The following is a 26,781-nucleotide window of genomic DNA, read 5'->3' on the forward strand; positions in this document are numbered from 1 at the left end:
GTTCAGCAGTCACCAGCAGGTGTCCTTAGCATGTGCAGCGACAGTGTGCAAATCACAGAACATATTCAGCAGGGTGGAATTTCCTCTCTATGGCCATCCTGATTTAGGTTTTCCATTCTTTTCTAAATTATTTCAGACACGTGCCAGGGTGGTTCCTTCAACAAGGTCACCGCTGACCACCTGTCCTATACTCATAAAAACATATTTATACATTCTATGTGTATGAATATTTTGAGCCATTTATTTTCATTGTATTATGCTCATAAATCTATATCATTGTGAAATGATCCCTTTATGAATAAATAAATCAAATCAAATGCTTTAAATGCCCTATGGTACTCCTCTGCATGCCTAATGCTACTGTAGCTGCAAGTGATACAATTAACAAACATGTAAATTTCACGAGGAAAGTTTCTGGGATTAGCATATTTTATCAAATCAAGAGTGCTTATTAAATGTATGAAACTAAAGCTGTCATGTTATATTAAGCAATAAATCATTTATTTTATGGAGTTGTTTTAGCTCACCATTTTTAAATCTTTCACAGAATTTTCGAATAGATGCCAACGATGCCAAGTCACATGTTCTGCAATATACATATTTATTCTTGCTTTCCAGAACAATTTCGTGTCTTGACTGTAATAGACATACAAAACAACAAATGAAATTTGTTCAGACATTTTTAAAAATACTTCTATAAGTACTTCAAGTTTAACTTGTACATATTATGACTAATGTATAATAAGACTAATACAATGTCAGGACTTATGACATTACCTTTTCACACTTTTGAATGTCACGACATGCCATGACAACAGTGGCTCCTCGGAGTGCAAGTTCTCGAGCTGTCTCCTTTCCAATTCCTGTATTAGCACCGGTAATTATTACTACCTTGCCATCAGCACGTGTTTTATTTTCGTATTTAGGACCTCCAGTATATTCTCTGTAACATAATAACAACTTATAATTTTTTGAGGGTATATCAGCAGTACTATGCAGTCAACTAACACACATTATTCATATAGGCCTAGTTCATACAGTTAAAACACAAACAACTGTTTCTGTGTCACTCATTTATCTTAAAATTAATTATACAGCCTGGTTTTTTAAGTGTTCATGAAGCTAACATTGAGTGTCATGCAATATAGCATTTTGGATACTGCAACAGACACCCATTTTTCTGCATCACATAGTTTAACCAATCCATGCAGAAATGATGTCATGAATTCTGCCATCAATTCACATTAAAACACAGCTGAGAAGTAAAATTTGTCACTGCTCAAACAAAAACTCATGAATTTTGGGCAGATTGAAATGTTTCTTTCTGAATAATTAATAAAACGTGCCTCAAACATTTAATTAATGGTACAAGACATTAAGAATAATTTTTTCCGTGTAAATAAATCTGTAAATGAAGGAGAAAAGGTCATAATTTAATATAAAAACTGTATTTTTTACTGTTCATATAAAGAAATGTTTATGTATTGAAACTTGATAAAAAATGCTCTGCAAAGCAAGTTGTAAGGCAGTCGCCATAATTTGTTTTGACTATAAAAGCAGAAGCTGTGCTCCCCCCCCCCCCCCATTTGTTTTTGATTGCTGTCTCATAAAATGTAAGTGTTGATCTTGTATCTGTAACCTTTTGTTAAATAATGAGGTTAATTTAAAGATAAGAGCCATGTTTCAATCAAGAAACCTACTTTCCTCTTCCATTAATGCCACATCTCAATTTACTATGTTGCATTTTAGAACTTTTTCAAGCTGCAGCAAAGGAGAGTTGCTGTTGAATTGTTCAGTGGCCACAGTCGAACGCTACTAGTGTTCAATCAGCATTTACTTTATCAAACTTTTATTTCAGCATTCCTGAGAACTCTTTTACCAATCTTTCCTATCAGTAACCGGGCAATGTAATTATGCGAACTGCGTAATTTTGAGATCAGTCACTGGCCTCTAAACAATACAGTCTGTCAATGGTCTCATTGGTCTGATGGGAATCTGATGCTGGATGGCAGAACGCAAATTCATTATTAAGCAAGTAAAAATTTTCTATGCACCAGTTTACTATGTCAGAAGCTTTGCCACCAGCAGATGTGATTTAAAAATTTTATACTAATTTATAATAACAGTAATATTATAAGATCTGTTGTGGGAGGGTAAGATGATATTATAATTCAAGTGATCTTATATAACATCAGTGAAGTGCTCTGCACTATAATAAGTATTTTGAAACATTCTCTTAAGACATGAATATTTCCATCCATTTTCAAGTATGCTCTAATAAACCAATTTCACAAAAAGAAAGATACAACCACCTGTTCCTCAAATTAAAGTTCAAAGTTTTTTTTCCCCATTATCATCATAAGCATTCAAACACTTAGTGCTACAAGTTAACTAAAAACTGAAAAATGAATGAACTATTTGGCACTCATCCATCAGGTTTTTGGAAACATCAAAGTCTACATCTACATCTACATCTACATGGTTACTCTGCAATTCACACCTGGCAGAGGGTTCATCGAACCATTTTCATACTGCATCTCTACCATTCCACTCTCGAATGGCGCGTGGGAAAAAGGAACACCTAAATCTTTCCATTCGAGCTTTGATTTCTCTTATTTTATTATGATGATCATTTCTCCCTATGTAGCTGGGTGTCAACAAAATATTTTCGCATTCAAAAGAGAAAGTTGGTGATTGAAATTTCGTAAATAGATCTTGCGCAAAGAAAATCACCTTTGTTTCAGTGACTGCCATCCCAACTCGCATATCATATCAGTGACACTCTCACCCCAATTGCGCGATAACACGGAACGAGCTGCCCTTCTTTGCACTTTTTTGGTGTCCTCCGTTAATCCTACCTGGTAAGGATCCCATACTGCGCAGCATTATTCCAGCAGAGGATGGACATGTGTAATGTAGGCTTCTAAGTGTTCTGCCAACAAAGCGCAATCTTTGTATCACCTTCCTCACAATATCATCTATGTGGTCTATACAATTTAAGTTGCTCGTAATTGTAATTCCTGGGTATTTAGTCGAACTGACAGCCCTTAGATTTGTGCGATTTATCGTATACCCAAAATTTATCAGATTTCTTTTAGTATCCATGTGGATGACCACGCACTTTTCTATGATTAGTGCCTATTGCCACTTTTCGCACCATACAGAAATTCTCTCTAGATCATTACGTAATTGGAATTGATTGTCTGATGACTTTACTAGACAGTAAATTACAGTGTCATCTGCAAACAATCTAAGGGGGCCCTTGTCAAAGTGACAGACAACATGAAAATGGATATGAACCAACAATAGGCTACTATAATGATCCTTCTGTACGTAAGCTAACCTTTCACCATTGTTAATGCCAGCATAGCAATTATATGCTTGGCAACATATGCCTATCAATAGGCAGAACACCTTATGATAATAACGAGTTTCAAAAATGAGCGAACTTTGCATTTGCCACCAATGCTAAGAAATGATATGAATGATGTCCTCCAGGACATCAACAATGTATCAACAATGAATCAAGAAACGAGCCAGCCTCGCATTGGTACGTGAGAGAGTGCAATTCACCCGCCGGAGCCTTGAGTTTATCTCATAGGAATTACTCAAACTACATTTGCGACTGGCTAGTAAGTTCACTTCTTGTTCCTGGGATTGGATTGATGGTGTCACCTGGGTGTCAGCTGATTCCGCCCATAAGAAGGCTACGGGACGTCAAACAGCTAAGTTCTCACGTCTCCTTGACAAACCATCTCTGCAGGTTCCGTGCAAGACTGTCATCAATTTGAGTGGCATGGTGTTGAGTGATGATGCGGTCTCAGTTTTGCAGAAAGGTCTCAACTTCGCTCCCACCCCCAAGTTCACTCCGGTCGCAGAAATTGTTAGTGCTGTTGAACAGGTTGCAGCTCAACTTCCGCCAGAATCAGCCGAGGAAATACGTCGTGAAACTTGTCATGCGTTGACGAAATCCAAGCCGATGAAGTCAAATATCAGCAGTAAAGAGAGGGCGGCCATTCGTGATCTGAGGGAGCGCTCTGAAATTGTTGTCTTACCGGCTGACAAAGGCAATGCTACAGTTGTTGTCTCCCATAAGGACTACACTGATAAGATGCAGAGCCTGCTAAATGACGATTCCTACCGGAAGATCGGCGTTGACCCTACAAAGAAGGTGGAGAACAAGACGAAGGCGCTTCTCAAGGACGCAGATTTACCGGAGGGTGACGCTAATAAATTGTTACCCCAAGGTCCGGTACCGCCTAGACTATATGGACTCCCGAAGGTTCACAAAGAGGGGGTACCATTACGCCCCATTGTCAGCAACATCAGGGCACCTACATATTTGTTGGCCAAATACCTGATGGGAATATTAAGTCCTTATGTGGGTAAATGCCCTCATCACATCCGTAATTCTGTGGATTTTGTTAAACGCCTTGATAGCTTCAGGTTGGATGAGTCAGATATCATGGTGAGTTTTGACGTCGTTTCCTTGTTTACGAGGGTACCCCTGCGAGAGTCACTAGAATTGATTAGTCAGAAGTTTGACGAGAAGACCACTGAACTTTTTAGGCATGTCTTGACTTCCACGTATTTTCTTTTTAATGGAGAATACTACGAACAAACAGAGGGAGTCGCCATGCGTAGCCCACTCTCACCGGTGGTAGCGAATTTGTACATGGAGAACTTCGAGGAGGCAGCCCTGTCGTCATCCGTATGGAAACCTACTTGCTTTTTCCGTTACGTGGACGACACGTTCGTCATGTGGCCACATGGTATGGATAAACTCCTTGACTTCCTTACACATCTAAACTCCATACACCCCAACATCAAATTCACTATGGAGACTGAAACGGAGGGTAAATTACCTTTCCTTGACGTCTTGGTCAAGAGAAGGGCTGACGGCACCCTAGGTCATGGGGTGTATCGGAAGACTACGCACACTGATCTGTATTTGCACGCAGACAGCTGCCACCACCCTTCACAGAGGAATGGGGTACTTAAAACTCTAGTACATAGGGCGCGCACTATCTCTGACGCAGAGAGTCTACCCCAGGAATTGGAACATCTGAGAACTGTATTTCGAAAAAACGGGTACTCAGAGTGGCAGATTCAACGTGCTCTCCGCCCAACCACTGCAGCACAACCTGTTGAGATGGATGAAGTCACGAGGGAGGAGGTAGGCACTGCATTTATTCCATACACAGGCGCACTCTCGGGGAAAATCGCCCGCATTCTGAAGAAATATCGGGCCGGAACTGTGTTTTGTCCTCCAAATAAAACTCGTGCACTGGTGGGGAGCGCCAAGGATGACCTCGGTTTGAGGAAGGCCGGCGTGTACCAGATTCCGTGTCAATGTGGCAAGTCGTATATTGGTCAGACGATTCGTACCGTCGAGGATCGATGCCGTGAACACCAGAGGCACACTCGACTGATGTATCCGAGCAAGTCGGCGGTCGCTGAACATTGTTTGTCGGAAAATCACGCCATGGAGTATGACCGCACGAGGATTCTGGTACAGACGTCGAGATACTGGGACAGCGTTGTTAGAGAGGCCATCGAAATTCGCACCAATGACGACCTCATAAACCGTGACTGTGGCTATAATCTTAGCAAGGCTTGGGAACCAGCGATCGGGTTAATCACGAGTAAATCGAGCAAACGTATAGTTGTGACGACCACGGCGGACAGAGCCATCACACCGACGTCATCTCAGACGCCGTCGCAATCTGTTCCACCGCGCGACCATGGCGCGGGGCGCGGACGGCGGAGGGAGCGCGCCGCGGGCGGAGGGTATTTAAATCGGCCGCCGCCGCGACCGAACCCAGTTCCCTCTGAGCAGCCTTAGCGTACGGATCTCCGTGCCGGCACGTTCACAGGAGCTCAGTCCGTCAGTTCACCTGATGATGGCGACATTAGTTGCTACTCACCATAAAGCAGAGATGCTGAGTTACAGAAAGGCACAACAAAAAGACTGTCAGAAAGTTGGCTTTCGGTCAACAAGGCCTTCGTCGAACCCCCCCCCCCCCCCCCCCCCCCACACACACACACACAAATGCAAGTCACAAAGTCACATGTGTGTGAGAGTTATGTTTGTGTGTGTGTGTTTTCTGTCTATTTTTGACAAAGGCCTTGTTGGCTGAAAGATAACTTTCCGACAGCCTTTTTATTGTGCCTTTCTGTGACTCAGCATCTCCATATGGTAAGTAGCAACTATCCTTTTCGAACAATAACAGATTCCAGTGGATTTACTTTCTTATGGAATGGTATATGGGAGATGATATAAACACTGTATGGCAAAGTTGATATTGTCCCTTACCACATAATAAGATTCTACTTACAAGCAGCACAACATCGCAATTACCATACAGTGTATCTGCTTTGTAGATGCCTTAGTGATCGTAACCTGTGTGTAGTAGTCTTACCTCCCCTCCTCCCCCTTTGATACTACACGTATTGATGTCATTTTTTGTGTTGTAAGCACATGCCTATGTGTAACATGGCCTGTAACATTAGAGATATTTCCAAGGTTTCAAAAATAGACTCATGTCTGCAATGAAACTATGGTTGTTTTCTTAACCAAATTCTCGACTAGAAAGCCATTTCAATCTTACCTAGGATTTGATACTCGGGCAATGTATAGCTCTATAACACATGTGGTTCAATATAGTGATAATGTCGAGTGGTACATATCTGCTTTCATACCCAGCAGTAGATTTCACTGCAATGTTGTATGTAGTTTACCTGTGATCCCACAGTCAAACTACCAGGCACTGGCATGTAGTGTGAATTATTAGGTAACACATTTTGAAATATATGAATGATGTTGTTGTTGTAGTCATCAGTCCGAAGACTGGTTTGATGCAGCTCTCCATGCTACTCTATCCTGTGCAAGCCTCTTCATCTCTGAATAACTACTGCAACCTACATGTTTCTCAATCTGCTTACTATATTTATCTACGATTTTTACCCCCCACACTTCCCTCCAGTACAAAATTAGTGATCCCTTGGTGTCTCAGAATGTGTCCTATCAACTGATCCCCTCTTTTGGTCAAGTTGTACCACAAATTTCTTGCCTCCCCCATTCTATTCAGTACCTCCTCATTAGTTATGTGATTGGCCGATCTAATCTTCCAACATTCTTCTTTACCACCACTTTTTGAAATCTTGTATTTTGTTTTTGTCTAAACTGCATTTCTGTACATTGCTACACTCCAGACAAATATCTTCAGAAAAGACTTCTGAACACTTAAATCTATACTCGATTTTAACAAATGTGTCTTCTTCAGAAATGCTTTTCTCGCCATTGCCACTTAACATTTTATATCCCCTTTACTTTGGCCATCATCAGTTATTTTGCTGTCCAAATGGCAAAACTTATCTATTACTTTACGTGTCTATTTCCTAATCTAATTCCCTTAGGATCACCTGATTTGATTAGACTATGTTCCATTATCCTTGTTTGGCTTTTGTTGATATTAATCTTACATTCTCCTTTCAAGACAGTGTCCATTCCGTTCAATTGCTCTTCCAAGTACTTTGCCATTTCTGACAGAATTACAGTGTCATCGGCAAACCTCAAAGTATATATGAATAATAATAAGTGAAAACTGATTGAATGCCATGAATAACTGACATAGGTACAAAAGATTTATATTGAATGTACCAATTTATTCAATCAGACAAAACATCAGAGCTGTTGAAGTGATGGTCCTACAGTTTTATTTAAATATGCAATAAAATTAGTAATGTTTTTCGAGTGCGGTAAAACTTGTGTAAATGTGTAAACTGAGTGGCAGCAGAATCCCTATATGTGACCTACATACTGTACAATTAGTCTGAAAAACACAGACTCTGAGAGAATCATTTTGTAGTCGGAGCTCTTTCCTTGTCCGCATCTGCTTCCTACTATGCAATAGGAAAATGTGGTTCTACCTTGAGCGAACATAATTTTTCTTGTTTTACAGACACATTTCCCACTGAAGTTTGTACATCTTCAGTGTGCTTTATTTATTATCTATTGAACAATACAAAAAGAATTTACGGATTTACCAGTTTTTGTGATTCTAATTTACTTTACTGTAAGCACTGACATAAATATAGACATGAAGAAAAATAGACCTTATTATTAAATATTGGTGTTCACAAGTCTGTCTGGCATTTACAGCACAGCTATAATTATTACCTACTAGTATATCACCTGCAATTAATAAATGTTTATCAATATTCTGTTATATAATTTCCCAAACTTTAGGCCTAATATGACATTGATTTTTCCTATAGCACTACTGTCATTACATTACATCATTTTGTAAACAAAGGTACTCTATTTTACTCTTTGACTAGTGTTTTTTAGGTTACAGTATTGCTTTTTCAAAAAATTTTGTTGAAATGCATGCTGACTGTGATTAGGCTTTATGAAATGTTGATTGAGTATGAGGAGCAGACACTATGTGAATGTGTACTTCATTTCTTCTGCTACGATCACTATCGTGTGTACTTACATTTTGTAGATCTCTCTTTTTGGTGCTTTTATGGGGTGTTTGAGTGGAGCTTCCTAATACACATTGTATCACTGTTTGTGAGATGTTCACTCGTTCCGCCATCTTGTTCTGGGTGGAAATTTTTAATTTTCCAGTGACATTAGGCTGTTGGGATGTGTGTGTGTGTGTGTGTGTGTGTGTGTGTGTGTGTGTGTGTGTGTGTGTTTTTTTTTTGGTCTTCTGATAATTCCTTTATAGCTGAGAACAGGGTTACATTGCTTAGTACCATGTATCGATTTATCACTTCTTTTCCTCCCGCTATGGCTTTTTGTATGGCAATTTTCTTCTATTATAACTTTCTGTGGAGGTCTATTGCTGCATTTAAGAATGTTTAAGTCTTTGTTTATGTCTGCTGGTTTGTGTTTCTCGTACATGAGATGATCTGCAAATGTGGAATGACTGCTGTTACTCTTAAGCAACCTTCCGTGTTCAGCATATTTGATGTTGAAATTTCTACTTGTTTGCCCAACATAAATTAAGATGCAGTCTTGACACAGGAATTGGTAGATCCTGATGTGTTGTTTTTGTCTGTTCAGTGTTAATTGCCCAAAGTTTCTTTTGTACAGAGTTGTTTGTTCTATAGGCATTTTCCAGTATGTATGGGTAGCAAAACAAGAAAAATTGCTTTGTTCAAGGCAGAACTACATTTTCTTATTACATAATAGGAAGCAAATATGCGTTGGGAAAGAGCTTTGACTACAAAATGATTATCTCAGCACCATGCTGGGCATTAGTAAGCTCTGCAACAAACTCAGAAACACAACAGAAAAACTACATCAGACCATATTCAATACAAAATTCAAAAAATCTGTCTATCTGATAAAGTACTACCTACGTACATACATGTCACTGTAAACAGTACGTCACCAGCAGCACAATGTGCCAAATACAAAGAAGAAGTAGGTTGGTTGAAACAGGACACACTCACTCTTGAACTGTTAAAAACTCATCTTGAACAAGCATATCATATAAAAATCTCGGAAATATTTATTGACATCATGAGTAGAGTTGAACACCACACAGAAATTCTAATGGAAAGAGAGTAGTGAAAAAAACTACACACATTAATAGAAATAACACACTAGGTAATGTTAGAGACAATAAGCAAACATTCTATATATGACCAGTCACTCTTACTGACATACAATTCACAAAATGAGAACTAAACCTACTAGAAAGAGGACCTAAACACATTGTCAATGCACAGGTTACACACAAGACAATAGTGGATCTAACAACACAAAGTGAACACACAATAAAACAACAAGTGAAGAACAGCTACTCTTATTTCAATTTAGGGCTAACAAGAGAGTTCAAAACCAGAGGAAATCAGATGCATAATAAAGAAAACCAAATTACAAACAGATAACAAGAAACAACGGAGCAAAAAAATCCAGAAAAATAATAAATAACATTAGAAGCAATGGACTTCTCATCACAAAATCAGACAAGACCAATACAATGATTGCAATAAACAGGAGGAGGACAAAAATATAACCTCCTAAATTTATAGAAGAGAATAACATAACACAACTAATCAGTGTCTCAAAACAAAAACAGCAGAAAGGTACACAGACACTTCTATATTATTTTTTCTAAAAAAAACTTCACACATATTTACAAAACAGAAAGTACAAAAGCTGAAGGGCACCCACACTAAACACACTAACAAATATCCACAAGTAGGATACATCAATATGTCCACTCATAAACTGCAGAAGAGCAAACACATATCACCAAGCCAGAGAAATGCACACATATTTACAGAAATATTACATTTACACAGAAAACAGTATACAACACTGAGTAGCTTACAGAAAAGATTTAAAAAAATCAACATAGCAACAACAGCCAAACTCACATCATTTGAAATGACAATCATTTGCACCAATATCCCCACAATACAGAAACCATCAACATCATCGAGCAGAAATTGGAACAAGAAGACTTTCCCAAACCTTACATAACAGAACTAACAAACATTCTAAAATTAATAACAGAATGAAATTATGTCACATCTGACAGCCACTTCTACTCATAACAGTACGGACTCTCTATCAGCTCACCGATCAGTGGAAGCCTAGGCAACATCTTCCTAATGTTGAAAACAAAATATTTGAAACCATAGAGAAGCCCAGACAATACTGAATAATATGCTGGTATTAGATATGTAGATGGCATCATATTGTAGTGCTTTGAGAATTTCAGTGTAAATTCTAGAACCACTCAGCCTCCCACCATCTTGAACACACAATACTTTAAATGTGAGTGGGGAGAAAGGAATCGTATCTACTGCGCACCACCTGTCTGTGTGTGCAGGTCCGAAGTTTATCATGAGAAGACTGTAGACATGGCGGTCGAATGGCACCGACAAGTACTTGTCGGTCGGTCCATGGAAGGCTTAATGAAAGCGTATGGCAGAACCAAGGAACTTCTGTGTTATTCTGTGCTGTTTTGTAAGTGTGACTATTGTTAGTGACGAAAGAGCAATTGAGTGAAAAAAGACTTTTAGTAACTTTTAACACAGACTTGCTACAGGCAAGACATGTTTATGATTTCTGTGGTTGTTAAACCAACTATGTAGAAAATGTGTCTTAATTGTGTCTAATGTGAGATGACACGGGTGACTTGAAAGAAGTCAAATATTTATGCGAGAAATGACAATTTGTTCTTTATGAAAGTTGAAATATACCGACAGTGAACTAAAAGTATTCTTCGAATACCTACTTATTTCACAAGTAAAGACAGTCTTATATATTCCTTTAACTAGAATCATTCTTCGGAGAAGAAGTTTTTGGACACTGAAGTAGCCGGCTATCTAGAGAAGAAGATCGGCTGTGCATACCAAGTAAGTCGACGTGTGTAAAAGAAGTGGGAAGGTTGCAATCCAACTTCACACATTCTTGTCATCAAAAATGTTAGAACGTGGCGACCAGTGAAAAAGGACTCGAAAAACAGGAATTTTAAGACAAAAAAACGGGAAAAGTGGATGTTGTATGTTGCCATAGCAACCAAACCAAACCCGATAAAGGATTTGCTCTGAGACTTCGGGACATGCTTGAGTATTCAATAGAGAAAAAAATTGAATTGAGAAGTAGTGAAGAAGATTCCAGTCAGTTTGTCTAAGAAGAAATATGCCGAGATCACTTTGACTAAGAAGATCTGGTGTGGGGAGTGGATAGCTCTCACACACATCGAGGGGATGCAGACACGGAAACCAACATCTGACATGGCCAGCACCAGTTGCTGTTCACCGGTGCCGACCTCCTTCCCCATCCGTCCACCGCTGCCTACGTGGAAACCAACAACCGACGCTACCAGCACCAGTTGCTGTTCACTGGTGCTGATTGCACATCTGCTCATTGATGCAGCCCAAATTCTACGCCGGATGAGTGTAACACAGAACTTTATTGTTTTAATACAATGTGGTATAAACTGTTTAAAGAACTTTATTAGTGTAGTTATTATAATTAAAGTTAATTTTTATATGCTCACAGTGATTCATGGTGTGGGTTCCTGTAGTCATGTCCTAGTTCATGAACCACGGGCAACGTATGAGTGGCCAAGTAAGTGGTCTCAACAGTAGGGATGCCAGTTACTTTGGAATAAGGCTGGGCGTCTCGGACATATTCTGAGTCGTGGTCACCTTTGTGCTCATACGGCAAAGACTACCAAATCCACTGGTTAGTCCCTCAGCCGTTAGGGGTAAAACCCAATGGGACTCGGGGCAAGTAAGGCTAGCAACCTGCTTCCCTGGTACTTTAAATACACTCCTGGAAATGGAAAAAAGAACACATTGACACCGGTGTGTCAGACCCACCATACTTGCTCCGGACACTGCGAGAGGGCTGTACAAGCAATGATCACACGCACGGCACAGCGGACACACCAGGAACCGCGGTGTTGGCCGTCGAATGGCGCTAGCTGCGCAGCATTTGTGCACCGCCGCCGTCAGTGTCAGCCAGTTTGCCGTGGCATACGGAGCTCCATCGCAGTCTTTAACACTGGTAGCATGCCGCGACAGCGTGGACGTGAACCGTATGTGCAGTTGACGGACTTCGAGCGAGGGCGTATAGTGGGCATGCGGGAGGCCGGGTGGACGTACCGCCGAATTGCTCAACACGGGGGCGTGAGGTCTCCACAGTACATCGATGTTGTCGCCAGTGGTCGGCGGAAGGTGCACGTGCCCGTCGACCTGGGACCGGACCGCAGCGACGCACGGATGCACGCCAAGACTGTAGGATCCTACGCAGTGCCGTAGGGGACCGCACCGCCACTTCCCAGCAAATTAGGGACACTGTTGCTCCTGGGGTATCGGCGAGGACCATTCGCAACCGTCTCTATGAAGCTGGGTTACGTCCCGCACACCGTTAGGCCGTCTTCCGCTCACGCCCCAACATCGTGCAGCCCGCCTCCAGTGGTGTCGCGACAGGCGTGAATGGAGGGACGAATGGAGACGTGTCGTCTTCAGCGATGAGAGTCGCTTCTGCCTTGGTGCCAATGATGGTTGTATGCGTGTTTGGCGCCGTGCAGGTGAGCGCCACAATCAGGACTGCATACGACCGAGGCACACAGGGCCAACACCCGGCATCATGGTGTGGGGAGCGATCTCCTACACTGGCCGTACACCACTGGTGATCGTCGAGGGGACACTGAATAGTGCACGGTACATCCAAACCGTCATCGAACCCATCGTTCTACCATTCCTAGACCGGCAAGGGAACTTGCTGTTCCAACAGGACAATGCACGTCCGCATGTATCGCGTGCCACCCAACGTGCTCTAGAAGGTGTAAGTCAACTACCCTGGCCAGCAAGATCTCCGGATCTGTCCCCCATTGAGCATGTTTGGGACTGGATGAAGCATCGTCTCACGCGGTCTGCACGTCCAGCACGAACGCTGGTCCAACTGAGGCGCCAGGTGGAAATGGCATGGCAAGCCGTTCCACAGGACTACATCCAGCATCTCTACGATCGTCTCCATGGGAGAATTGCAGCCTGCATTGCTGCGAAAGGTGGATATACACTGTACTAGTGCCGACATTGTGCATGCTCTGTTGCCTGTGTCTATGTGCCTGTGGTTCTGTCAGTGTGATCATGTGATGTATCTGACCCCAGGAATGTGTCAATAAAGTTTCCCCTTCCTGCGACAATGAATTCACGGTGTTCTTATTTCAATTTCCAGGAGTGTATGATGCTGGCAACAATCAGAGCAAAATGCCTCGGACCTTTGGAGGTGACGGAGTCCCACCTCTAACTGACAAACCAGGGACTCCTAAGATACGACTTGGCAGACAAATGGTAATGAGATGGGGAGCTATTAATATCAATGGGGGCTACTCTGGGAAGAAGGTAGAGCTGGCAGAGGCTGCAAGTAAGATGGGACTGGACGTTTTAGCTGTTAGTGACATTCGGGTAAGGGGTGAATAAGAAGAAGAAGTGGGAGAATACAAGGTCTACCTGTCAGGAGCCAAAGCAGGAATAGCACAGTGGGGTGTAGGGCTTTACATCAGGAAAGAAATGGAACCCAGCGTAGTTGCAATAAGGTATGTAAACGAACGACTGATGTGGATAGATTTGACAGTGTCTAACAAGAAAATTAGGATTGTGTCAGTATATTCGCATTGTGAAAGGACAGATCAAGATCTTAGAGTAAAGGACAAGGACAGTGTTCTGTTCATGGGTGATTTTAACGCCAGGATTGGAAATCGAACAGAAGGGTATGAAAAGGTTATGGGTAAATTTGGAGAGGATATAGAGGCCAACAGGAACGGGACACAACTCTTGGATTTCTGTGCCAGTATGGGCTTAGTAATCACAAACTCCTTTTTTAAACATAAGAACATTCACCGGTATACTTGGGAAGGCAGGGGAACCAGATCTGTCATTGACTATATAATAACAGATCAGGAATTTAGGAAGACTGTGAGGGACACACGTGTATTCAGGGGATTCTTTGATGACACTGATCATTATTTAATCTACAGTGAAATTGGGATTGTGAGGCCGAAAGTGCAGGAGGTCAGGTCCATATGTAGGAGGATAAGAGTGGAGAAACTTCAGGATAAGGAAATCAGGCACAAGTACATAACAGCGATCTCAGAAAGGTACCAGTTAGTTGAATGTAGTCAATTACAGTCATTGGAAAAGGAATGGACAAGGTACAGGGACACAGTACTAGAAGTGGCTAAAGAATGTCTTGGAACAGTAGTGTGTAAAAGTAGGATGAAGCAAACAGCTTGGTGGAATGACACAGTCAAGGCAGCCTGTAACAGGAAAAAGAAGGCCTATCAAAAATGGCTACATAGTAGAACTCAGGTAGACAGAGAAAGTTATGTTGAAGAAAGAAACAAAGCCAAACAGATAATTGCAGCATCCAAGAAGAAATCTTGGGAAGACTTTGGAAACAGGTTGGAGACTATGGGTCAAGCTGCTGGAAAACCATTCTGGAGTGTAATTAGCAGTCTTCGAAAGGGAGGTAAGAAGGAAATGACAAGTATTTTGGACAGGTCAGGAAAACTGATGGTGAATCCTGTGGATGCCTTGGGCAGATGGAGGGAATATTTTGATGAGTTGCTCAATGTAGGTGAAAATGTGATCAGTAATGTTTCAGGATTTCGAGGTAGAATGGGATAGGAATGATGATGGAAATAGGATCACATTTGAGGAAGTGGAGAAAATGGTCAATAGATTGCAGTGCAATAAAGCAGCTGGGGTGGATGAAATTAAGTCGGAACTCATCAAATACACTGGAATGTCGGGTCTTAAATGGCTACACAGGATAATTGAAATGGCCTGGGAGTTGGGACAGGTTCCATCAGACTGGACAAAAGCAGTAATCACACCAATCTTTAAACATGGAAACAGAAAAGATTGTAACAACTACAGAGGTATCTCTTTAATCAGCATTGTGGGTAAAATCTTCTCAGGTATTGTTGAAAGGAAAGTGCGAGTATTAGTTGAGGACCAATTGGATGAAAATCAGTGTGGGTCAGGCCCCTTAGAGGTTGTCAGGACCAGATCTTTAGCTTACAGCAAATAATGGAGAAGTGTTATGAGTGGAACAGGGAATTGTATCTATGCTTTATAGATCTAGAAAAGGCATATGACCGGGTTCCTAGGAGGAAGTTATTGTCTGTTCTACGAGATTATGGAGTAGGAGGCAAACTTTTGCAAGCAATTAAAGGTCTTTACATGGATAGTCAGGCAACAGTTAGAGTTGACGGTAAATTGAGTTCATAGTTCAGAGTGAACTCAATTTACTGTCATAGTTCAGAGTAACCTACGTTTCTAGCATTTGTAGACTTAGAGAAAGCTTTTGACAATGTTAACTGGAATACTCTCTTTCAAATTCTGAAGGTGGCAGGGGTAAAATACAGGGAGCGAAAGGCTATTTACAACTTGTACAGAAACCAGATGGCAGTTATAAGAGTCGAGGGGCATGAAAGGGAAGCAGTGGTTGGGAAAGGAGTGAGACAGGGTTGTAGCCTCTCCCTGATGTTATTCAATCTGTATATTGAGCAAGCAGTAAAGGAAACAAAAGAAAACTTTGGAGAAGGTATTAAAATTCATGGAGAAGAAGTAAAAACTTTGAGGTTCACCGATGACATTGTAATTCTGTCAGAGACAGCAAAGGACTTGGAAGAGCAGTTGAACGGAATGGACAGTGTCTTGAAAGGAGGATATAAGATGAACATCAACAAAAGCAAAACGAGGATAATGGAATGTAGTCAAATTAAATCGGGTGATGCTGAGGGGATTAGATTAGGAAATGAGACACTTAAAGTAGTAAAGGAGTTTTGCTATTTGGGGAGCAAAATAACTGATGATGGTCGAAGTAGAGAGGATATAAAATGTAGACTGGCAATGGCAAGGAAATCGTTTCTGAAGAAGAGAAATTTGTTAACATCGAGTATAGATTTAAGTGTCAGGAAGTCGTTTCTGAAAGTATTTGTATGGAGTGTAGCCATGTATGGAAGTGAAACATGGACGATAACCAGTTTGGACAAGAAGAAATAGAAGCTTTTGAAATGTGATGCTACAGAAGATTGCTGAAGATAAGGTGGGTAGATCACGTAACTAATGAGGAGGTATCGAATAGGATTGGGAAGAAGAGAAGTTTGTGGCACAACTTGACAAGAAGAAGGGATCAGTTGGTAGGACATGTTTTAAGGCATCAAGGGATCACAAATTTAGCATTGGAGGGCAGCGTGGAGGGTAAAAATCGTAGAGGGGGACCAAGAGATCAATACACTAAGCAGATTCAGAAGGATGTAGGTTGCAGTAGGTACTGGGAGATGAAGAAGCTTGCACAGGATAGAGTAGCATGGAGAGCTGCATCAAACCAGTCTCAGAACTGAAGACCACAACAACAACAGTTCAGAGTAGTTTCAGAGGTAAGACAAGGCTGCAACCTGTCTCCACTGTTGTTCATATTATTTATGGATCATATGTTGAAAACAATAGACTGGCTGGGTGAGATTAAGATATGTGAACACAAAATAAGCAGTCTTGCATATGCGGATGACTTAGTTGTGATGGCAGATTCGATTGAAAGTTTGCAAAGTAATATTTCAGAGCTAGATCAGAAATGTAAGGACTATGGTATGAAGATTAGCATCTCCAAAACGAAAGTAACGTCAGTGGGAAAGAAATATAAACTGGTTGAGTGCCAAATAGGAGGAACAAAGTTAGAACAGGTGGACGGTTTCAAGTACTTAGGATGCATATTCTCACAGGATGGCAACATAGTGAAAGAACTGGAAGCGAGGTGTAGCAAAGCTAATGCAGTGAGCGCTCAGCTACGATCTACTCTCTTCTGCAAGAAGGAAGTCGGTACCAAGACTAAGTTATCTGTGCACCGTTCAATCTATCGACCAACTTTGTCGTATGGGAGCGAAAGCTGGGTGGATTCAGGTTACCTTATCAGCAAGGTTGAGGTTACGGATATGAAAGTAGCTAGGATGATTGCAGGTACTAGTAGATGGGAACAATGGCAGGAGGGTGTCCACAATGAGGAAATCAAAGAAAAACTGGGAATGAAATCTATAGATGTAGCAGTCAGGGAGATGGTGGGGTCATGTTACACGCACGGGAGAAGCAAGGTTACCCAAGAGACTCATGGTTTCAGCAGTAGAGGGTAGGAGGAGTCAGGGCAGACCAAGCAGAAGGTACCTGGATTCGGTTAAGAATGATTTTGAAGTAATAGGTTTAACATCAGAAGAGGCACCAATGTTAGCACTGAATAGGGGATCATGGAGGAGTTTTATAAGGGGGGCTATGCTCCAGACTGAACGCTGAAAGGCATAATCAGTCTTAAATGATGATGATGATGATTTAGATGCTCACAAGGTTTAAAGCTTGTAAAATTATGGATCAGGAACAGAAAGTTGGGGAAACTTCAGAACCAGTCATGGCTATGAAAATTAGTAAAGAAGGGCCACACTGGTCTGAGTTAGTAAATCTAATCAAAGCTCAAAATGCTACTTTAAGAAAGGAACTAAGTGCGACTTAAAGTGAAAAAATAGATACCCAAAGTGAAGTTTTAAGTAAAGAACTACACTTGATAGATTCTCAATTAAATTTGTTGAATGCCAAAGTCAATGCACAGAGCAGAGAATTTAGTAATCTATGCGAAGGCATGGATGTTTTTAAGACTGAATTTGACATCCTAAATAGTAAAGTAGAAAATTTGAAATTAGACGCACAGAAGGAATTGACTGATTCTTTAAACGTTCATATAAGTCAAATATTTACCGACTTCAATCAAAAAGAGAAGGATAATTTTCGGGATCTGACAAATAGAGGAGAAATGTAATACTGTAGAATTAGAGATTAATGAAAAGTTAGGATCATCGGTGGGTGTATGTAATGTTAAGTTTGATGCTGTAAAGCAGAGATTGTATACTTTAAAAGAGAGTGTTGAAAAGCAAGATAACTTAATGCCGATAACTTAATGCCAATAATTCAATCACAAATTACAGGTGTAAGTACACGAGTGGATAATGTAGAAAGAAGCTTTAAAGAGAAAATAGCAAACTTTGATATTGTAAATGTAAATAGTTTGGAAGAACAAATCAAAGAAATTATAGAAAGAAAAGTTACCAAGAGAATAACATCCGGGAATGTGTCGCCTATGGCTTCTTCCAAAATTACTGATAACAGGAAGGGCATAGATGACCTGTGGAGAGAAGTCAAGCTTATCCAGGACAAAGCAGAAAAATGGGTAACATCACCTAGTGTTGTGTTAACTAGTGAAGTGGTGACTGATTTGCAGTGGGGAGACTTTCAAAAGAAGTTTAAAACAGAAATACTGATCTGCCAGTACACAAGAAAAGTTAATATCAGATCCATGGGACCTGGGAGGAGTCATGTAACCCCCAGGGACGTTAACATTCTGAGTTAACGAGCGGAGTGATGACCGTCGGATCCCGAGTTGTTTTCGGTGTTTCTTCCGTAATAGTTTTCCTGCACCGAATTCCTTTAAAATCTTAAACTATCTGTCATCTATTCCTAAAGTCTTAAACCATCCTGTAATCTTATATCTTACAAAACCGGATACGACAATCAAATAAAAAACAATCTGAGAGAATCACAGGTAAAAAGTGATATTTAGGTAAAGTGAACTGAATGGAATATTATGTTTGTAGAAAATATAATATTGGATGACTAATTAAACAACTGTGATAACAAAGTATACAGATTTTTTACTTTTTATAGAATATTTCATACCTTTTGTGAGATGTGATGTAGATGGGAGGGTTTATATAAGTTCTGAATGGGGTGGGTATTGTGGATAAAAGCATGATTTACAAGAACATGCAAATCATCACTAACACAAAGCACACATCACACCTTTCAAACAAATCTCACAAACAAGTGTGCCTGATTCTTCATTACCTGCCATTTCCATAGGGTTGCTAAGATTTCCTTCGGAGACCTCAAGGGTGAAGGTGGGAATGTCCGTTCTGTAGGAGACAATTTAACACCGAACCTCCTCTGGCGTCTCGCCCAAGTACCTGCAAGGTAGGAATCCTGGGGAAGGGAGGTGGGAAGGGTTTCCTATCTTTGGGGCTATCTTCTTCCTCTTATTCAATCTTAGCAACCATTTCTATTTATTTCCTTTCTTACTTCTCATTTGAGAACCTATCTATTTTTTCCTCTTCCCATATTAACATACTTCTATCGCAGAAGTCCTTCCTACTTTCTGTGATTTCTAATAACCTACATCTTATCTTAAGATACGAAGGCCCAAGAATCAGACTACACGAACATCTATGATGATTTTACATCAAGTGTACATAAGAAGGAGGCATGTGTAATGAAAGAGAACACAAGCAAGATTGGAGTTAATCGTGATGCTTATTTAAGAAAAGTCAGTGTAGCAAATACTCTGATAAATTGATGAACAGTAGGATAGTGAGACTTGAATTATAGGTAGACATAGTAAATACTAAGGGTATAGGAGTTTAGAGGCAGAGGAGGGCTCCAGGGATTAAATTATGTATTATAAAAGTGAATGTGAAGTGTAAAATAGATTTGTAGCTTTACCAGAAAATACTTAATTACACTATACATAGAAATGTATACTAGGATAATGAACCATGAGACCTACTCAGAAAGGATAAGGGGGGCATACCTGGCATTTGTTAAGTATATAGGGCAGGTGTACCGACATGGAGATAGGACAACCTGTGACCTGAAAAACAGGAATGTTTTATAAAGGGGTGTACCTACCAGAATGGAAAGAGAAAGTGCTCTCGAAGGTCAACCCACATGCAAGGTAAAGGTACTGATCCTAGGAGAAGGGGACAGTATTGTGACAGAAGTCACACGTTTTATAGGGATTATTCTGGTGAGTTTGAATTCTATGCACAACTAGCATTATCATGATTTATGGAAGTTTACGAGTGTCAAAAGAACACTTTCATTTTGCCCAGAGTTCCTCCAAACTACACAAAAATACTACAATTAGTACATACTTAAAAAAAGTATACTGTTGAAATGTGAACTGTTATTATGTGCGATATTAATGTACATAATGATTGTATAAAATATCGCGTGTTCGATCTGCGGGCGGGGGGGGGGGTTGTGGCGCTTCAAGAATTTCGGCGTAAATTCTAGTAGAACCACTTGGTCTTCCACCATCTTGAACACACAATATTTTAGATGTGAGTGGAGAGAAAGGAATCCTAGGAATCCTATCTACTGCACATCACCTGTCTGTGTGTACAGGTCTGAAGTTTATTGTGAGAAGACTGTAGACATGGCGGTCGAACGGCACTGACAAGTACTTGTCGGTTGGTCTATGGAAGTTATAATGAAAGCGCATGGCAGAACCAAGGAACTTCTGTGTTATTCTGTGCCGTTTTGTAACTGTGACTATTGTTAGTGACGAAAGAACAATTGAGTGAAAAAAGATTTTTAGTAACTTTTAACACAGACTTGTTAGAGGCAAGACATATTTATGATTTCTGTGGTTGTTAAACCAACTATGTAATAAATGTGTCTTAATTGTGTCTAATGTGAGATGACATGGGCAACTTACAAGAAGTCAAATATTTATGTGAGAAATGACAATTTGTTCTTTATGAAAGTTGAAATATACCGACAGCGAACTAAAAATATTCTTCGATTACCTACTTATTTGACGAGTAAATAGAGAGTCTTATATATTCCTTTAACTAACATCATTCTTTGGAGAAGAAATTTTTGGAGACCAACGTAGCTGGCTATCCAGAGAAGAAGATTGGCTGTACATACCGAGTAAGTCAATGTGTGTAAAAGAAGTGGGAAGGTTGCAATCCAACTTCACACATTCTTGTCATCAAAAACGTTAGAATATGCCTTCTGGAAAATATCAATCTACCAACATACAATAACTTCACAATTATACAAACACAGTTCACCCATAGATAGAATTCACCTTAGAATCAGAAAAGGCCAAAAGCTAAATTCCTTAGACATCACAATACACAGACACAACAACTAATACCAATTTTACATACTGAGAAAATCCACAGGCACCAGCACAACCATACATCAACATTAAAGCCAATCCATTACCCACAAGGGTTCTGACACATGCTACACAAATTGAATAAAACTCCTCTCGATGAGAAGAACTACAAAAATGAGCTACAAATAATCAGATATAAGTTGAAAATGGATAGAAAACATAATGAATGGAAGTAGAATGAACAAGATAGCTGTAAGTGGTGATTTCTTTATTGTCACAACTAGTTTCACTGCATTAAAACAGCAGCCTCATGTGAACTACAAAAGAAGGAAAGGATCCCATGTAATACATATTATCTGAATACTATAACAATCTTCTAAAAATTCAAAAAAAATTTAATTTTTCAAGAGTGCAAACAACTCATGCCAATGGAAACATTCCCCTACTATTACTGTACAGTTTTACTTAAAATGTAGTAAATGGACAATCACTCGACTATTAACAAACCTGATTATTAACAAACACACAAATTACATATATGTTTTAAGTATCACTATCTTACAATTTTAGTGATACAAAACTCAGTATTCTATTTATAAAAGTTACACATACATACTTATCAAGTAACTAGCTCAACTGCTCTTATTACCAATGAATGTGATAAAACATTTAGAATAAATAAGTAAACGACTGATCTACTGAATCATCATCTCATGCTCGAGCTACTGATATCATCACATCTTCTGGATATTTTGCTGTTTTTAAATTACAAATGCTTTTAAAGTTCACTAAGCAGACTTCACAAAGAAAGTAATGTACAGTATGATATGAGACTTGCCCTGCTGCAGTCATTTACTGTGTAACTGTGGCATATTTGATGATCTGACACATTTCATTAATAAAGGTATAAAATGGTAAAAGCTCAATAAATAAAATAGGTACAAATGTGAGGCATTGGGGAATGATAGCTATAGTTCTTGACTATCATCCCAGACCTTGCTTCCTAAGACATCATGTGACATTCAGCAGTTATTAATTTTTAATGACTGGTGTGACTGTATTCATTTGCTGTCTGATAATATTCTTTTGCTCTCAAGATCTAACTCAGATAGTTTTTTTAGATATGTACAATATTAATATTCCAATAGATCCATGTCAGTGCCAAGTTTGTGCTGGTATGTTTGTATTAGTGCTATAACAAAACACCAGTTTATTACAGAATTGAGAATGTTTGACTGTCATCATATTCCAAGTGGTGTCTCTTTCACAGTGTCAACCAGAAACTCACCTATCTGCCACTGGCCATCCTTTTGCCAGTGAGTGTGAGGCCATCATTGAACCCCTCCCCTTCAGCCTGGCCACCCCCACCCCCCCCCCCCACCCCTATCGCCCTTGTATAGTTAAATCATTTATATAATCTCATGAATGCTTGACTACCATCAAGCTAAAACATAAAACAAAAACAGTCACTTTAGCATCATCTGCTAGCTCCAGAGGCAACATGTCAAAAAGTTGAAGGTTTCACTGTATGGTGGCCAAATTAGGGCAGTCCTGTAGAGTGTGGGTCACTGTCAGACAGGCATCACACCAGCAGTGGGGTTGATCTTCATGCTGTAAGATGTGGCAAAGTGTCCGCCAAAAGTGGTCAATGTGAAACCCGACAGAATGGTAAATTCCTTATGAGAAGCACACAGGGCAGACTGTCACATGGTCATGGTCCGCTTTACTGCTCACAGTTTGTTCGGAGAAGCCAGAGTACATCAGACTGTGTTCCTAGTATCCAAAAACAGATGATCACCCAAAGGTCCAATTCTGGTATCTCCATTTCTAAAGTACGCATGCCGGTAGTTAACTTAGACAGCAGGTCATCATCTTTGTTCCCTGGGATCCTAATGTGACTCGAAGTCCCAACAAAGATGACCAACCGTCCAGCTTGATGGATGTCAGAAACAAATACCCGGATAGTCAAAACCAGTTGATATCAAGGGCAGCTCTGGTCAACTGCCTTAAGACTACTCAGGGAGTCACTGCCAATTAGGAATATCTCACAAGTGCAACAACAAATGTGATGGAATGCACATACGATGGCCACCAACTCTGCAGTGAATACACAGTATCCATTTGGTAGGGAGCATAGTTCACTGTACCTTGCACATGTGTCAGCAAAGCTGGTTCCTCCATCGACCATAGAGCCATCAGTTTTTGTTTTTTGTTTCTTTTTTTTGGTTTTAGGGCGCAAAACTTCTATGGTCATTAGCGCCCAGCCCGTGACTTAGGAAACAGTAAAAAACCAAAATTGAAAACCAGCAGCAATGGGAACAAAGTCATAAAATTGGAGAAACTAAAAGCAGAAGGAATGCTTAAAAATCCACAACAGAAAGGGGTTGGTTGTCCCCAAAAAAGGCTTCAAATGACTGACGTCATTTCACTGTCACTAATAAACTGGAGAACGCGGTCGGCTGAGCGCGTGTCATCTGCTAACATCGACGATAGATCAGGCGATAGCTGTAGACGGGAGGGTAACGGATTAAAATAGGGGCATTCAATTAAAAGGTGTCTTACCGTCCACAGCTGAGAGCAGCGGGGACAGATTGGGGGAGGATCGCCGCTTAAAAGATGTCGATGGCTAAAAAGACAGTGCCCTATCCGGAGTCTAGCTAAAATTACCTCCTCCCGACGACGCGTTCGGGAGGAAGAGGTTCAAGCGCAAGGAAGGGCTTTCACTTCCCGCAATTTATTATGGGGAAGTGTTGACCAATGCGCGTGCCATAAATGAGCAACTTTGCGACATAAAACGCTCCGTAGATCGGTGAAGGGAATAGACTGAATAGCTGGCCAAGGAAGAGAGACTGCAGCCTTGGCCGCTATATCGGCCACCTCATTCCCACAGATACCAGCGTGTCCCGGGAGCCAGAGGAACGCCACCGAGACGTCCCCCAGGTGGAGCAAGCGCAGACAGTCCTGAATCTGGTGGATCAGAGGGTGCACAGGGTAAAGAGCTTGGAGACTAAGGAGAGAGCTGAGAGAATCTGAGCAGATTACGTACTGTATCCGCTGATGGCAGCGGATGTAGTGGACAGCCTGGAGAACAGCGTGAAGCTCCGCAGTATAAACCGAACACTGGTCGGGAAGCCGAAAGTGATTTGGGGTGTCGCCAACAATATAGGCACTCCCTACACCTAACGATGTTTTCGAGCCTCGGTGTAAATAAATGTGGCGTCCGTCATTTGTGCACATAGAGCAGCTAATGCCCGACGATAAACAAGTGTAGGGGTACCATCCTTGGGAAATCGACAAAGGTCACGGAGCAGGCAGATCCGGGGACGGAGCCAAGGCGGTGCTGTACCCCAAGTTGTCAAGAAGGTTTTAGGAAAGCGGAAGGAAAGAGAATGGAGCAGTTGACGGAAGCGGACTCCCGGGGGTAGTAGGGAGGAGGAGCGGCCTGCATACCCTACATCAAAGGAGGCGTCGAAAAAAAGGTCATGGGCTGGATTAGCAGGCATGGAAGACAGATGGCTAGCATAACGACTCAGAAGGACTGCTCGCCGATTGGACAGCGGAGGTTCAGCAGTCTCAGCATAAAGGCTTTCCACAGGGCTAGTGTAAAAAGCTCCAGACACTAAACGTAATCCACGGGGGTGGATAGAGTCGAGATGCCGAAGAATAGACGGCCGAGCAGAGGAGTAGACTATGCTTCCATAATCCAATTTCGAGCGCACTAAGGCGTGATAGAGGCGGAGAAGGACCACTCGGTCCGCTCCCCAGGAGGTACCATTCAGGACACGGAGGGTGTTAAGGGATCGCAGACAGCGTGCCGAAAGATAGGAAACGTGGGAGGACCAGCACAGTTTTCTGTCAAACATAAGACCCAAGAATTTAGCGACGTCTGAAAACGGAAGGTTGACAGGACCTAGATGTAAGGAGGGCGGAAGAAACTCCTTACGTCGCCAAAAATTAACGCAAACGGTCTTACTGGGTGAGAAACGGAAGCCGGTTTCGATGCTCCAACAGTGGAGGCGATCGAGACATCCTTGAAGACGTCGTTCAAGAAGGCTGGTCCGTTGAGAGCTGCAGTAGATCGCAAAATCGTCCACAAAGAGGGAGCCCGAGACATCAGGAAGGAGACAATCCATAATTGGATTTATGGCGATGGCAAACAGTACAACACTCAGCACGGAGCCCTGGGGTACCCCGTTTTCTTGGGAGAAAGTACGGGAGAGAGTAGTGTTCACCCACACCCTAAATGTGCGCTCTGCCATAAATTCGCGAAGAAAAAGTGGCAGCCGGCCTCGAAAGCCCCAAGAGAACAGTGTGCGGAGGATGCCTGTCCTCCAACAGGTATCGTATGCTCTCTCCAGATCAAAAAATATTGCTACCGTTTGGCATTTCCGGAGAAAATTGTTCATGATATAAGTGGAGAGAGCAACAAGATGGTCAACTGCAGAACGATGCTTTCGGAATCCGCATTGGGCTGGTGTTAAAAGACTGCAGGATTCCAGCCACCAAGCTAAACGGTAATTCACCATACGCTCCAAAACCTTACAGACACTACTCGTGAGAGAAATGGGGCGATAGCTAGAGGGGAGATGTTTGTCCTTTCCAGGTTTCGGAACGGGAACGACAATAGCTTCCCGCCATCGTCTGGGAAAGGTACTGTCGGTCCAAATTCGATTATAAAGGCGAAGGAGGTAACGCAGACTACGGGTTGATAAATGCAGCAACATTTGGACATGGATACCATCCGGTCCTGGGGCGGAGGAGCGAGAAGAAGAGAGGGCATGTTGGAGTTCCCGCATGGAGAAAACAGTATTGTAGCTTTCGTGATTTTGAGAGGAGAAAGCAAGAGGTCGCACTTCCGCTGCACGTTTCTTCGGGAGAAACGCTGGCGGGTAATTTGAAGAGCTCGAAATCTCAGCAAAGTGCTGACCCAATGAGTTAGAAATTGCGACGGGGTCCACTAAGGTATCATGCGCGACAGTGAGCCCAGAGACCGGGGAGAAACTAGGCGCGCCTGAGAACCGTCTAAGCCGACTCCAAACTTCCGAGGAGGGAGTGAAGGTGTTAAATGAGCTAATAAAGAATTTCCAGCTTGCCTTCTTGCTATCGCGGATGACGCGACGGCATCGCGCACGGAGCTGCTTATAGCGGATACAGTTGGCCAAAGTAGGATGGTGACGGAAAATGCGAAGAGCACGTCGTCGCTCACGTATTGTGTCACGGCATGCCTCGTTCCACCAAGGAACTGGGGGGCGCCGGGGAAATTCGGAGGTGCGTGGTATTGAACG

The 26,781-nt window shown here is 41.5% G+C and overlaps 1 protein-coding gene across 1 annotated transcript in view; it reads right to left on the reverse strand.

Annotated features, from left to right (window-relative positions):
* LOC126198914 (retinol dehydrogenase 13-like) overlaps nt 1–26,781 on the reverse strand; it is a 91,107-nt gene that overhangs the window by 27,621 nt on the left and 36,705 nt on the right. The window contains exons 2-3 of the mRNA XM_049935545.1: nt 778–943; nt 528–636 (exon numbers count right to left, since the gene is read on the reverse strand). Of these exons, the coding sequence (XP_049791502.1) occupies nt 528–636; nt 778–943 (275 nt within the window). The remainder of the gene's footprint in view (nt 1–527; nt 637–777; nt 944–26,781) is intronic.

Source organism: Schistocerca nitens, chromosome 1, assembly GCF_023898315.1.
Source record: "Schistocerca nitens isolate TAMUIC-IGC-003100 chromosome 1, iqSchNite1.1, whole genome shotgun sequence".
Taxonomy (NCBI): domain Eukaryota; kingdom Metazoa; phylum Arthropoda; class Insecta; order Orthoptera; family Acrididae; genus Schistocerca; species Schistocerca nitens.